Source organism: Dama dama, chromosome 29, assembly GCF_033118175.1.
Source record: "Dama dama isolate Ldn47 chromosome 29, ASM3311817v1, whole genome shotgun sequence".
NCBI lineage: Eukaryota > Metazoa > Chordata > Mammalia > Artiodactyla > Cervidae > Dama > Dama dama.
Genome location: NC_083709.1, coordinates 66903216 through 66916131, shown reverse-complemented (window position 1 = coordinate 66916131; position 12916 = coordinate 66903216). Strand labels below are relative to the sequence as shown.

Genomic DNA, 12916 nt, shown 5'->3' with positions numbered 1-12916 from the left:
TTTTGTCAGCCGATTGATATATAACCTTGTTTGGTGTGTGTTTCTGTTTAAAAGGCAACTTACTGAGAGAGAATGGGAAACTTCTAGAGTATCTCCCATCTACTTCCCTGCCTTCCCTGGGAGGATGTCATGGTATGATTTCTCAGGCCTTCCGGGTTCTGAGGAGGAAGGGGCTTCTGCCCCAGTCCCCTCAAAATAGGGCTTCAGAGTGTGAACCTCCTTGCTGCAGTCTGGAGCAGGCTCCAGCAGGAAGATGCCCCACATCCCGCATGTGGTCAACGGGCCGTTTGGCTGTGTTGTCATTCTGGGTGTCTGTGCTGGGACCAGGGGAGTTGGCACCTAAAAGTAACCTGTTGTATGTTTACTCTCCAGCCAGCCGGGCCCATCTGTGGCCTGATGTGTGCTTAACAAATATGAGCAACCGAAGGGCAGCGTCGCATGAGTGGCCTGCCCAGGGACACTGCTCACAGCTGAGCCAGGGGGCCCCCAGAGCCGCAGCCTGAAAACCAGCCGTGAGACTATTTCCCAGGTCCGCTCTCAGAGCTGGGCTTTACTGATAGAGACTAGAAACGAAGGGAGAGGACTTTTTAAAACCATGTTTTTATGTGAGAAAAAGCAAACTGGATGTGAAGAGATGAATGGGAATGAAGAGTGGACATTAATCAGAAAATGCTGCCGAGGGTTGTGTATACCCTTCATCACATTTGGGAAATGTAAGAACATTTTTCAGTTATTTAAAAATTACTCTTTGGTGGTCCAGCTGGTTTCTCCGGTTGCAGCACTGCTTCAAGACCAGACCGTGGTTTGCTTCAGAGTCCGTAAATACTGATACGTAATGATTAACTAGGAATTTCTGTGCCTGGAGGGGAATCCATGATGCCTAACACTCCTGAACTTCCCAACCAAATTGCAGGAGACAATTCTATTATTTTTTATGTAATTATAAATTCCATAAGCTTTCTACATGTAAATATTTCAGTGGAATTTCTTAGTAGGAATATTTCCATCATTTGGTATTGTGCTCAGTCGTGTCTGACTCTGCAACCTTTTGGACTGTAGCCTGCCAGGCTCCTCTGTCCATGGGATTTTCTAGGCAAGAATACTGGAGTGGGTTGCCATTTCCTCCTCCAGGGGTTCTTCCTGACCCAGGAATCGAACCTGCAACTCCTGTGTCTCCTGCATTGAAGGCAGATTTTTCACCTGCTGAGCCATCAAGGAATCCCATCATTTGGGGCAGAAGAAATTTTTATTGTGCAGGACAATTTCTGACTTTGCAAAAAAGTTCCTATCCAGTAAAACTAAAAGCATCTGTTGCTCATCGTGACAAATAAAGATCATCCCCCCATACACATTTTGTAACATACCCCTTTGGGGTATGGAACCACCTCCCTTGAGAATGATTGCCACCCAGAAGTAGATGGAGGATACCTGGGAATTTCAGCTCCAGCCTCCCTCAGCCTAACCCTGTCATAATGTTTATTTCACTCCTGCAGTAATCTTGATGGGCTGAGTAAAGGGGCCCCATCCTGAGAGGCATTGTTATGAACTAAACACTTGTGCCCCCCAAACTCACATGTTGAACTCCCCCCAAATATGATATCTTGGGAAGTGGGGCCCTCACTGGAAGTGGCAGTAGCATGAGAGGTTTTTTGTTTCACCGTCACATGCGATGCTTGCTCTGGATTTTGGTTGTACTTTAATGAGTTAAGGAAGTTTCCAGATATCCTACATGACAAAAAGAGCTTTTCTCTTGGTTTCAGTTTTTTTTTTCAATTGGGAACAGGTGTAGCAAACACTTTTTCAAAATCTAATTTTTGTAATTTTTCTCTTTTGTTAATGTAACGTCATATCAAAAGACCTCTAAAGCTGGATCATACTCACAGTCCAGAGACAAACATTTGGTCATTTGGTATTATTCTTTTCATACATAGTTAGATTTTATTTACTGTTCTTTAAGTCAATTTCATTTCTCAGTTTGTGCCAGCCTGTGGTAGTTCAGTAAATGTGCTAGCCTATGCTCAGCTATATGCTCCACATTCCATTCATCCGTTTTTAAAAACAGCAGTATAGAGTGTTCTCGTCTTAAAAACTGATTATTTTTCTTTTTTGGCTGTGCAGCTTGCAGGATCTTACCTTCTCAACCAGGGATAGAACCCCAAGCCCCGACAGTGAAAGCTCCAGACCACCAGACCACCAGGAAATTCCCCCAAATAGATCACTTCTAATCGTAGCTTTCCTTAAGTAGAATGTACAGTTATGTGGTAGATAAGGCTAGGACGGTGATGTGTTCAAATGAACATATACCAGTGAAATCAAAATAAGCAAATCATCAGCCTATATCCCTTGCCGCCAATCTGGCTATGGGGGGGTTCCTGAGCCCCCAAAATATAAGATTCCTCCCTTATAAAATATATCAACAGTTTTCAGTCCTAATGCAGCTTAGATAAAGTGCAACAGTATTGATTTTCCTTCAGTCTCAGGAAACTAAGGGTTTTAAGTATCTTGAGGCCTGTGACTGTGAAGGAACCTTAAATCCTCTTGTTTAATCTTTTTATCTTCCTTCTTTGCTCTAAACAATACATCAGTAAATGTTTTGCCTCTGTGTGAAGCCAATATGAAGAACACTATTGAGATTTTGATCGTAGATTTTTGTTTCTACCTTTAAGAAACTCAGAAGAAAATAATTTTTCTAGTGGAAAATAAAATCATCAGGTAGAATAGTGCATCCAAAACAGGAAACTAACACTCAGACACTGACTGTCCTACTTTTAAGCTACTGTCCAGGCAGACAGGAAGAGTTGAGAGTCACATTTTTTTTTTTTCTTCCTTTTCAGAGAGGCGGAGCTCAAGATTTAGTTTGGAATTCAGACGCCTATTTATGACTGCTCTGGGGTAGTTAAGCCAAGAGAACACACGGCTGCTCTACTCACTGATTCAAACGCCAGGTACAGAGCTTGTGATCCAGGATGGACATTAACATGTATGCTCACCACGCCTTGGGCCTTCCTGGCCCCCATGTAAGTAACTTAGCGATTTGACAGACTTTTATCATTGAACATGCAATCAGGAAAAAAAGGAGAAAATGACCAGGAGGAAGAGGAAAAGCTTTGGTTTTAAATCTATGACACCTAGCAGTTTTTTCTAGTGTCATTTTTTTTTTTTAACTGCTGACTCCTGGCAGCAGGAATTCTCTGGTGGCTAGTTGTCTCTGAGTTCCTGTGTTGAAACTCACAGTCTTTCAACAATTCTAAACATAAAACCGAAAATGAAATCTTTCCATAAGATTCCTGATGCTTTCATCATATAAAGAGGGTAGGCTTTTACTTTTTGAGACATCTGCTTCATAAATGTAGTTTTTTTCCGTAAGTGCAGTGTTTACTGCAATTTTATTTTTTCCTCTGCTTTTGAAACATGGTATATAGAGCTGCCTGGCTTGTAGCACTTTTTCTCCCAGCTATTTACCTATTGACTGATTATACTGGTGAGGGAAGTATATTTATTTTGAATTTAATTAGTATCTGAGCCAAATTAAATGGAAATTGCTTACATTTATCAATATATAATATGTCATATCATATGCTATATTATAACATAGCTTATTTAACCTCAAATTTTTACTGAGAAATATGGAAATGCAGATGTTTCAGAAAATCATTGTCACAATTCAATTTGGTGATTTATTAAAAAAGTCTATATATATTCAGTTTAAAGATCATTTATAGTTAAGGAATTGATTTATAAGCACCTTTCAATTAAATTATGTCATTCTTGCAATTATTTTCAACACAGTCTACTAATTATATCACTAATGCCTAATTTCAATTTATCTTCTTCAATGAGAATTTATTATTTTTTATTTTTTAGTAGCACTTCCATTTAAATTCAGGGTCACATTTTCTAACCTAGTTGGAACTTTGTAGGTTTTGTTTTTTCCTCATGTCATCAATGAAATGTGAGAAATGGTTGTCTCTGGTTACAAAGTTACTCCTATTTTTCAAGTGACTGCTTTTTTAAAATGCACTTCGAAATGACCATTTCATCCATCTGACTAATGTCTGGTCCTTCTACAACCACATCAGTTGTGAAATACTCCATGTGGCTTCTTTCAAGTCACTCTCCCACTTGATGGTACAACCATATTTTCCGATATTTCTCAACAAAACTTCTCCTGTCAGGGCTAGTCTCAATCCCTCCTTACTATCTTCAACCACACTGTATCCTCATCTGGGAAAATGCTCACTTAAAATGTGAAATGGGTAGGATTTCACGGTAAACTGAGTTTGAGAAAGAAAAGAGAAGTCAGGAGCGGCTCCCGGGTTATGGGCAGGGTGACTCCCATCACTGAAAATTAGACCAGAGGAAGGCCAGGTGTGGGGGGGAACGGAGAACTTCACTGCGGCAAACTGAATTGAAATGCCCATGGAACACATGCGGAAAAAGGTATCCTAAAAGGAGTTGGATATTTGGACTTGGACTGAAAAGACTGGGCCACAGATTCCGATTTAGAAATAATGTTAATGGTTGTTTTTTAAGCCCCGCAAGTGGATGAGATCACATTGTGCACTAAAATGAGATGAAAGGAAGGCTAAACAGGGAAGCCTAGAAAACTTTAAGTAGGGGTTTGGTGACATATAGCAGTCAGAGATATTGGAGGTAGGTGGAAAATCAGATGTCGTGAAGCCCAGGAAGAAGAAAGCTTTGAAAATAAAGCAGTGGGGACTTCCCTCGTGCTCCAATGGCTAAAACTCTGAGCTCCCAATGCAGGGGGGCACGGGTTCGATCTCTGGTCAGGGAAGTAGATCCCGCATGCTGCAATGAGGACTAAAGAGCCCATGTGCTGCAACTAATACGCGGCACAGTCAAATAAACTAATTAGCAACCACAACAAAAAAAGATAAGGCTGTGACCATAAGTGTAGAGAAAGGGTTAAGAGAATAGGAGGTGGAAGGCAGAGAAGATTCTATGCATGGGCAGTTGGATGAAGTGAGCTGGAAAAGAGGGAACCCGGCCAGGACACACCACAGTCTATTGTAACATAAGGTGCAATAAACTGGGTTTCCACGGAACTTTACTCCTTATGAAATTAAACAATGTCGAAGAGTCTGTTTAAGACTTACGTAACGACTCTATATAAAATATTACAGAAAGAGTTCTGAACTGGCCAAGAGTAGAAATATAACAAACTGGGATCCAGGAACATAATAAAAATCTGGTGAAACAGGTAGGACAAGAAATGTAGTTGGCTGCATGGGCTAAGAGTGAACAGTGTATTTCAAGACAGATACACATTTTATTGGGTGAGTTATACCTATCACAGGTCTGTCTCTCCAACCCGTCTCTTGCTTCAGGTCCTCAATCACAAATTCAACGTATCCACATCAGACTTCATTGTCTTCTCACCTACTCCAGCCCATCCCCAACCTGCTTCTCTACTTCAGGGAAGAGCGCTGCCAGCTACCCCATTGTTAAAAGTGCAAACCTGTGTCATTCATTCTTTTCCATTGTCATCTTTTCCGTCTCATCTCTGCCATCAAGTTACGTCCATTTTTCCTTCACATTCTTTTTTTTTGACAGGAAAGTAGGATTTATTGGTGGGCATGAGTAAGGAGGGAACAGTGTCAAGGCTCTCACAAGTGCAGGCCCACTGTTTGTCCAGATTAGGAATGTATTTGGCTCCACAGTCATCCAAGATGAGCCGCTTTTCTGCCACCGTGTTCTCAAGTTCTTCCACATTAAACTGAGTAAATCCCCACTTCTTGGAGATGCAGGTCTCCTGGCAGCCCAGGCACTTGAATTTGGTCCTGTGTAGGGCCTCAATTTGGCTTCCTTGGTGGATCAGACAGTAAAGAATCCACCTGCAATGTGGGAGACCTGGGTTTGATCCCTGGATTGGGAAGATCCCCTGGAGGAGGGCATGGCAACCCCCTCCAGTATTCTTGCCTGGAGAATCCCCATGGACAGAGGAGCCTGGCAGGATACAGTCCATGGGGTCACAAAGAGTTGGTCATGCTGCTGCTAAGTCGCGTCAGTCGTGTCTGACTCTGTGCGACCCCATAGATGGCAGCCCGCCAGGCTCCCCCATCCCTGGGATTCTCCAGGCAAGAACACTGGAGTGGGTTGCCATTTCCTTCTCCAGTGCATGAAAGTGAAAAGTTAAAGTGAAGTCGCTCAGTTGTGTCCGACTCTTTGTAACACCATGGGCTGCAGCCTACCAGGCTCCTCCGTCCATGGGATTTTCCAGGCAAGAGTCCTGGAGTGGGATGCCATTGCCTTCTCCCAATTGGACGTGACTGAGCGACTAAGCACAGCAAAGGGCCTTAATCACATACTCCTTGTTCTGTAACTTGGACATTATGATTTGGCCAATGTGGACCCTGGCCACTTTGCCCTGGGGCTTCTTTGGAAAGGCACCTGTCTGGAACCTAGATTGGGGACAGCATGCCAATCATGAATGTCTACGAGAAAGGGCTGACTCCAAGGTACCCTAGGGCAACCTGCACAGGCTACAGGCTTCCGACATTCCTAAGGAGGCTGCTGTTTGCAGCCCTTGCGCAATAGGCCCCCTTGGGGAAAAGAGCACAGCTGGCTCAATGGGCTGCAAATCTCTACGTTCTTTTGACTCCATTCTCTTACTTTGCAGTCCTACCACCACCACTACCGTGCTGAAATCATATTCTTAACTGGCCTACCTTCTCCCAGTCCTTCCTCCTCTTCCCTACCCATCTCCGACACCTCTAATGAAGTAAATCTGATCAGGTCCCTCTGTGACATGGCTGGCTGATTAAAAAAACCTCCCAGTTCCAGTGATGTGAAAGAAGGTCCCACCTCCTTAGCATGACATCTTGCTAACCAGCCTTGCCCTACATCTTAGCTGACCCAGCCTAACCTGCTGACCCAGCCTTGCCCCACATCTTAGCTGCATTTCAAGACTTTCTGCCTCCTCACATCCACCTTCTAACACTGCTAAATTTCTCCTTGTTCTTCAACTCACCATGTTCCTTTACATTTGATTTATGCTAAAGTCTGCACAATAGTATTGTTCTACTAAGATCATTAGCTTGGGTGCTGGAGGAGGGCCGATGGGAGAAGTTGAATATAAGTGATTAGGACCAGCCATAGAGAAAAGAAGAGAGGTGGCCATGACCTTTGCTAAGAGATGTGATCCCACATTGAACTCAGCGCTTATTAGACTGTATTTCTTAGATAAATCACAATTCAAGGGAAACAAGTATATCTAATAGAGATAACTTCAAAGAATTTATAATTTGATGAGAGAAATAAGACATAGAATGAGGCAACTAATGTGACTGATTTTTCCTGGGTTCATTATAAAACAGATTAATTGCTTTACACTCATAAATATATTACTGACTCAATGGACATGAGTTTGAGCAAACTCCGGGAGATAGTGAAGGACAAGTAAGCCTGGCGTGCTGCAGTCCACGGGGTTGCAAAGAGTTGGACATGACTTAGCAACTGAACAATCACAACACACATATATACAGACATTCAAAGATACTAGATAACTAATAATATATGTGAGACATGGTGGCAGAAAAGCGGCTCATCCTGGATGGCTGTGGGATCAAGACAAGTCCTACAGGAATTTGGAGGAAGACAAGAGTATCCAGGGACAGAGTGTTCAGGTTACGTTTACAACAGAGCTAGGACTTGCAGTCTGAGTAGGGCATATGCAGCAGGAGGAATAACCTCCTAATTGTGGGAAATGGCACAGACAGGCGGAAGAGGATGTGTGCAGGGCAGAAGAATCCGGGTAGGGGGATTATGCTGACAAGGACAGGAAGAGGTCAGCGTGTGATTGTGGGGTCCCTTCAACGTGTACTTTGATCCCCTAGGCATACCTATATACTTTACCTAGCAGAGAATGGGTACCACTGAAGTTGTTTTTTTTTTTTTGGTCACACCTAGTTCTCCGGCCATGGATGAACCTGTGCCCTGCAGTGAAACCACAGTCTTAGCCAGTGGACATAGCTGATTGCAGTCTTTTAAGGAGATTAATCAGGCAGTAGTGTGCAGGACAGGTTAGAAAAGCAAGGGAATTCAGGCTGAAAGAGCGGTAGAAGCACAGTAATCTAGGTCTGAGATGTCACAGTTTTTTATTCTAAGACACTATTGAATAATAGGTTTTTGTAATAAGAAGCTCTACATTAAGTGTCTACACTGATTATAAAATTTTAGGTATATAAAATTACAAAAATGCTGGCATCTCAGAATTAAGAACATAAGATAAAGATCTGAACTAAGGTGATGATGAAAGGAATGAGAAGAGTAGATGCAAAAAAGAAAACATCTTGAAGAATTTAGATATTAAAAGTCAGAAGAGATTGAAATAAGACTCCATTGTCTTGAGTCTGAATGAAAGTGACAAATTGTTACCTTTAAAAGAAGCGGGAAAGTCAAGAAGTAAAAAACCAAACTAAATTTAACGTAGAGTTGGAGGTGAGGAAATATCTAGCAGACAGTTGAAGATACAGGCTTAGAACTAGGAAGAAAGATCAGGCCAGAGTATTATCCAAGGAATTACCTACACACAAGTCATAGTCAGAATGGAAAGTCTGAGAGTGAATGACATTCTGAAAGACCAAGTGTGTAGAAGACCTGAGGGAAAAGGTGTCATTGCAAGGGAGTGCCCACATTTCAGGACAGAAAGGAGGGTAGGGGGAAAAAAACAAATTATTTGAAAGTTTGACTTAGATCCAGAGTAGGAACATGGAAAACGTGAAGAAAGGCTGAGGTCTTCTTTTCATGTTTAGAATTTGTTGTTGTTCACCATGTATATTTGAGTGTGTCTTAAGTATTCACCCAACCTAGATAGCATATTAAAAAGCAGAGACACTACTTTGCCAACAAAGGTCTGTCTGGTCAAGGCTATGGTTTTTCCAGTGGTCATGTATGGATGTGAGAGTTGGACTGTGAAGAAAGCTGAGCACTGAAAAATTGATGCTTTTGAACTGTGGTGTTGGAGAAGACTCTTGAGAGTCCCTTGGACTGAAAGGAGATCCAACCAGTCCATCCTAAAGGAGATCAGTCCTGGGTGTTCATTGGAGGGACTGATGCTGAAGCTGAAACTCCAGTACTTTGGCCACCTCATGCGAAGAGTTGACTCATTGGAAAAGACCCTGATGCCGGGAGGGATTGGGGGCAGGAGGAGAAGGGGACAACAGAGGATGAGATGGCTGGATGGCATCACCGACTCAATGGGCATGAGTTTGAGTAAACTCCAGGAGTTGGTGATGGACAGGGAGGCCTGGCGTGCTGCGATTCATGGGGTCGCAAAGAGTCGGACACGACTGAGTGACTGAACTGAACTGAACTGAACTGAACTAAGTATTCACAGCCTGGGCTTCCCCGGAGACTCAGTGGTAAAGAATCTGCCTGCCAATGCAGGAGATGCAGGAGACCTGGGTTCGATCCCTGGGTCGGGAAGATCCCCTGGAGGAGGAAATGGCAACCCACCCCAACATTCCTGCCTGGAGAATTCCATGGACAGAGGAGCATGGCGGGCTACAGTCTATGAGGGTCACAAACAGTTGGACATGACTGAGCATTCACGCCTCTAAGTACCTTCACACAGGTATGAAGAAGCCCACTGTGGCATTCCAAAGGAATGTCCATGTGGGCCCCCACCTTCATCCTTAGCTGGATGCCAAGTCCTAACTGTGGGCTGTTCCTCAGCTCCAGAGGTTCTGGACATGTACCTGGCCTAGTTCCTCAGCTGTTGTGGAGAAATCATGATATTTTTCCAAAGGTTTATTGCTCAGCAGTTCCTTTAAAGTCCAAAAGAACATATTTCCCACATTACTCTTTGATGAGCAGTTATTTAAGAATGTAATTTTGTTAATCCAACTTTTTATAACAGGGTCAAAGTTAAAAACGAACTATTTTCTAATGCTTTTCCAGTTCAGCTGGAATAACTGTGCCCATTCAGCTTTCTGGACCCTGCTGGTCAGGGATGACTGAGCTGTCTCTGGCTTAGCTCATTGCCCTAGCAAGACAGATGAGAAACAAAAGTATTCATCAGTGCAAAATATGATACTTTCACAGCCCACAAAAATACATTAAGAAATTGTCCAATGAAGAGCAACATTTCACAAACACACACACATGGTCCTTGCATTTATTTGTACTTTTCTTCTATAATTGGGGAAACTAGCAGAGGCATGGCTCACCATGGCAGGCACTCTACCAAGCTAATTGGCTGACATGATTAGTAACTGGGGATATGAACAGTGATTATATTTTCCCTAAATATGAACCTGAAAAAGGCTTCTCTTCTCATCACAAATATTTTAATCGGGATGTTTGTAAGCATATCTTATAGTCTCATGCTCTTACAAACCTGAAGTTGACCCATACAGTTCGTTCACATTGTTACTGAATTATTTTCCGCCAGTATAAACTTACCCCTCACATGACTTTCCCAAGAGGAAAAGAAGTGCTTTCTCCTCTATATAGTGAAGCCTGATCAGTGTCACAGAAGTAATTCTCTCTTGCGAGGAGGTACCCACATGACTTGGTTAGGCTGTAAGCAATCTGGCTTATGCAGTGATACTTGCTTTTTAAGATGTGCTTTATTTCTTTTTATACTCAGGAGACTCTGACAATTAAAAGATCATGGCTGAAATACAGAGCGGGGTAGGAGGAACAACTAAGGCAAGGATATTTATTAAACAGAAACATCCAGATAATACGGTGATTAATTACTCAGCTTTTCCCATCTGAGGTTGATTTCTTCATGATACGGGCCGAGAGCAGGAATGGCAAGTTCATGTCACTATTCCTGCCTCTCTTCCACACACACCCCACCTACCACCCACCCTCCCCCTCAAAAAGCCCATGTGGCAGACATCACAATTTTCTCTTCCATTGGACTAAGCCTTGGAGTTTGGTGTTCATATCTTCTGACTACAAGGAGTAGGGAACCTTAAGAAAAAGAGGATTTATTTTAAGGATACACATAGTTTGAAGTCAGAGAGTTGTTCAGGATCCAAGGCAAGTCAGAGACTGGATTCTTGCCCTATGGCCCACATGTTCAACCTCTCGTAACATATCTGTGCTCTCATTTCTTGACTGACCAATCTTCTTTATATTCCACAGTCTAAATGCTTCAGAGAGTCAGTTTAACATGCTTCCTTAACTACCATTGTATCTATTACTAAGCATAGCTTTGGTTCCAGGTTTTTTCATGGGTCATGGATAGGCAGCTCTTGGTTAGGCAGCCCATGGATACTGGTACTTTTTGTCTTTATTTATTTATTTATTTTTGTCTTTATCTTAGTGGTAGTTATCCAAGTGGTTCAGTTCATGAAAACCCAAAATTCAACACATGCTTGTTATGTGCAACTTTCTTTGTTATAATAAGTTTATTTTTTAAAATTATGCCAAACTGACCTCATTCTCTTTTTTGAAGCATATCAGGAGAATGTCATAGGCATATATGTTGATTTTAAAGATATCTTTTAAAATTTTCTAAGACCATTATGTGCAATTCAGAGAGAGATGGGCTGTGTAGTAGAAGAGTTATGTGAATTCTTAACAACTTATGCAAAAGTTGACAATTAAGATCACCCTGAAGACAGGTTTCTGTCATGATTTATGTGGGTTCTGCAGTACAGAGAGGAAATGTAGGTCGAGTATGTGGGATCAAGGGCTGGGCTCTTCTGCTTAATAGCTATTTGACCTTAAGGAATTTTTCATTCTATGCTTCAGTCAGTTTTTCTATCTATGAAATAGAGGTGATAGAGTCTACATCTTAAGATGGCCAGGAGTACTGAGTGAACATAAAGTGTTCAGAACCCTACTAACGTGTAGGTAGAGAGGCAGAGTACTTTATCATTAAGTCACGAAGTTAAAGAGCAAGACAAGTCCCTGTTAGAATAAATGTGCCCAAAGTGGCCCCATGAATGTCTGTCGGGATGCTGTAAAGAGATCTCTTCTGCTAATGAGAAGGCTGAATTAGATGATCTTTCAAGGTCTACGGTTCTTTGACATTCTAATTGTGCCCTGAATACTAAATTCTGTTTATGGAGTAATTCTATAGAGTTACTCACTAAGAGGAGCCGGGGTCACCCATAACAAAATGGGTGTGCTTTGGAAACATCTGAGAACCCAGAGAACCAGTAGCTCCTCTGTCTAACCTTAGGTGAAAACATGAGAAAGTTCAATAGCCACAAGCTTGGGAAAAACACTTGCCTGTAAGACTGAAGAATCAAGAAAGAAACAGGTTTGTCTGCTTCATTTCTTCTTTAAAATGACCACCTGGCTTTAGCCATCATCGGGAATGTACTTTAGGCTCAAAAGGAACAAACACACACCTTCGGTGAATTGCCAAGAGTAACAAGGTAACTGCCTTGCTTTGTTTGCAAGAAATGTTTGCTAAATTTTTTTAACTCTGATTTTATTTCACTACAAAGCCATCAGTACTTTTTTGCAGTTTGTAGAGCTCTCAGATTAAAGCCAAAGGAAATCAAGCCAAACAAAACATAATGACTTGAGGAGTGGCCAAGAGGATGGAGCAGGAAGACCTGGTGTTCACCTCCTCCCAGAGGCACACAAAAACTGCAATTATTTACAGACAAAGTATCCATAAGAGCACCCTGAGGACTAACAAAAAAGGTCTTCTAAAAGCTGAAGCTGAAACTCCAATACTTTGGCCACCTCATGCGAAGAGTTGACTCATTGGAAAAGACCCTGATGCCGGGAGGGATTGGGGGCAGGAGGAGAAGGGGACAACAGAGGATGAGATGGCTGGATGGCATCACCGACTCAATGGGCATGAGTTTGAGTAAACTCCGGGAGTTGGTGATGGACAGGGAGGCCTGGTGTGCTGCAATTCATGGGGTCGCAGAGAGTCGGACACCACTGAACTGAGCTGAAAAGCTAAAGTTACAAAGAA

At 42.4% G+C, this 12916-nt stretch overlaps 1 protein-coding gene and 1 non-coding gene across 7 annotated transcripts in view; one reads left to right on the top strand and one right to left on the bottom strand.

The window, feature by feature from the left end:
* The first annotated feature begins 2883 nt into the window (after window positions 1-2883).
* Window positions 2884-12916, top strand: part of GNE (glucosamine (UDP-N-acetyl)-2-epimerase/N-acetylmannosamine kinase) — a 62616-nt gene continuing 52583 nt past the window's right edge. For 4 of the 6 annotated variants that reach the window (XR_009691139.1, XM_061132813.1, XM_061132812.1 and 1 more), the window contains exon 1: window positions 2884-3017. Coding sequence is in view for 5 of the 6 variants with exons in the window: in XM_061132813.1 (XP_060988796.1) it covers window positions 2967-3017 (51 nt within the window). In the remaining variant the exon portion in view is untranslated. The remainder of the gene's footprint in view (window positions 3018-12916) is intronic. The other 2 variants (XM_061132806.1, XM_061132811.1) reach the window with 2 other exon arrangements.
* Window positions 6467-6601, bottom strand: LOC133049005 (small nucleolar RNA SNORA70). The gene has a single exon (XR_009691171.1). It is a non-coding gene; the product is annotated as a small nucleolar RNA SNORA70 (small nucleolar RNA).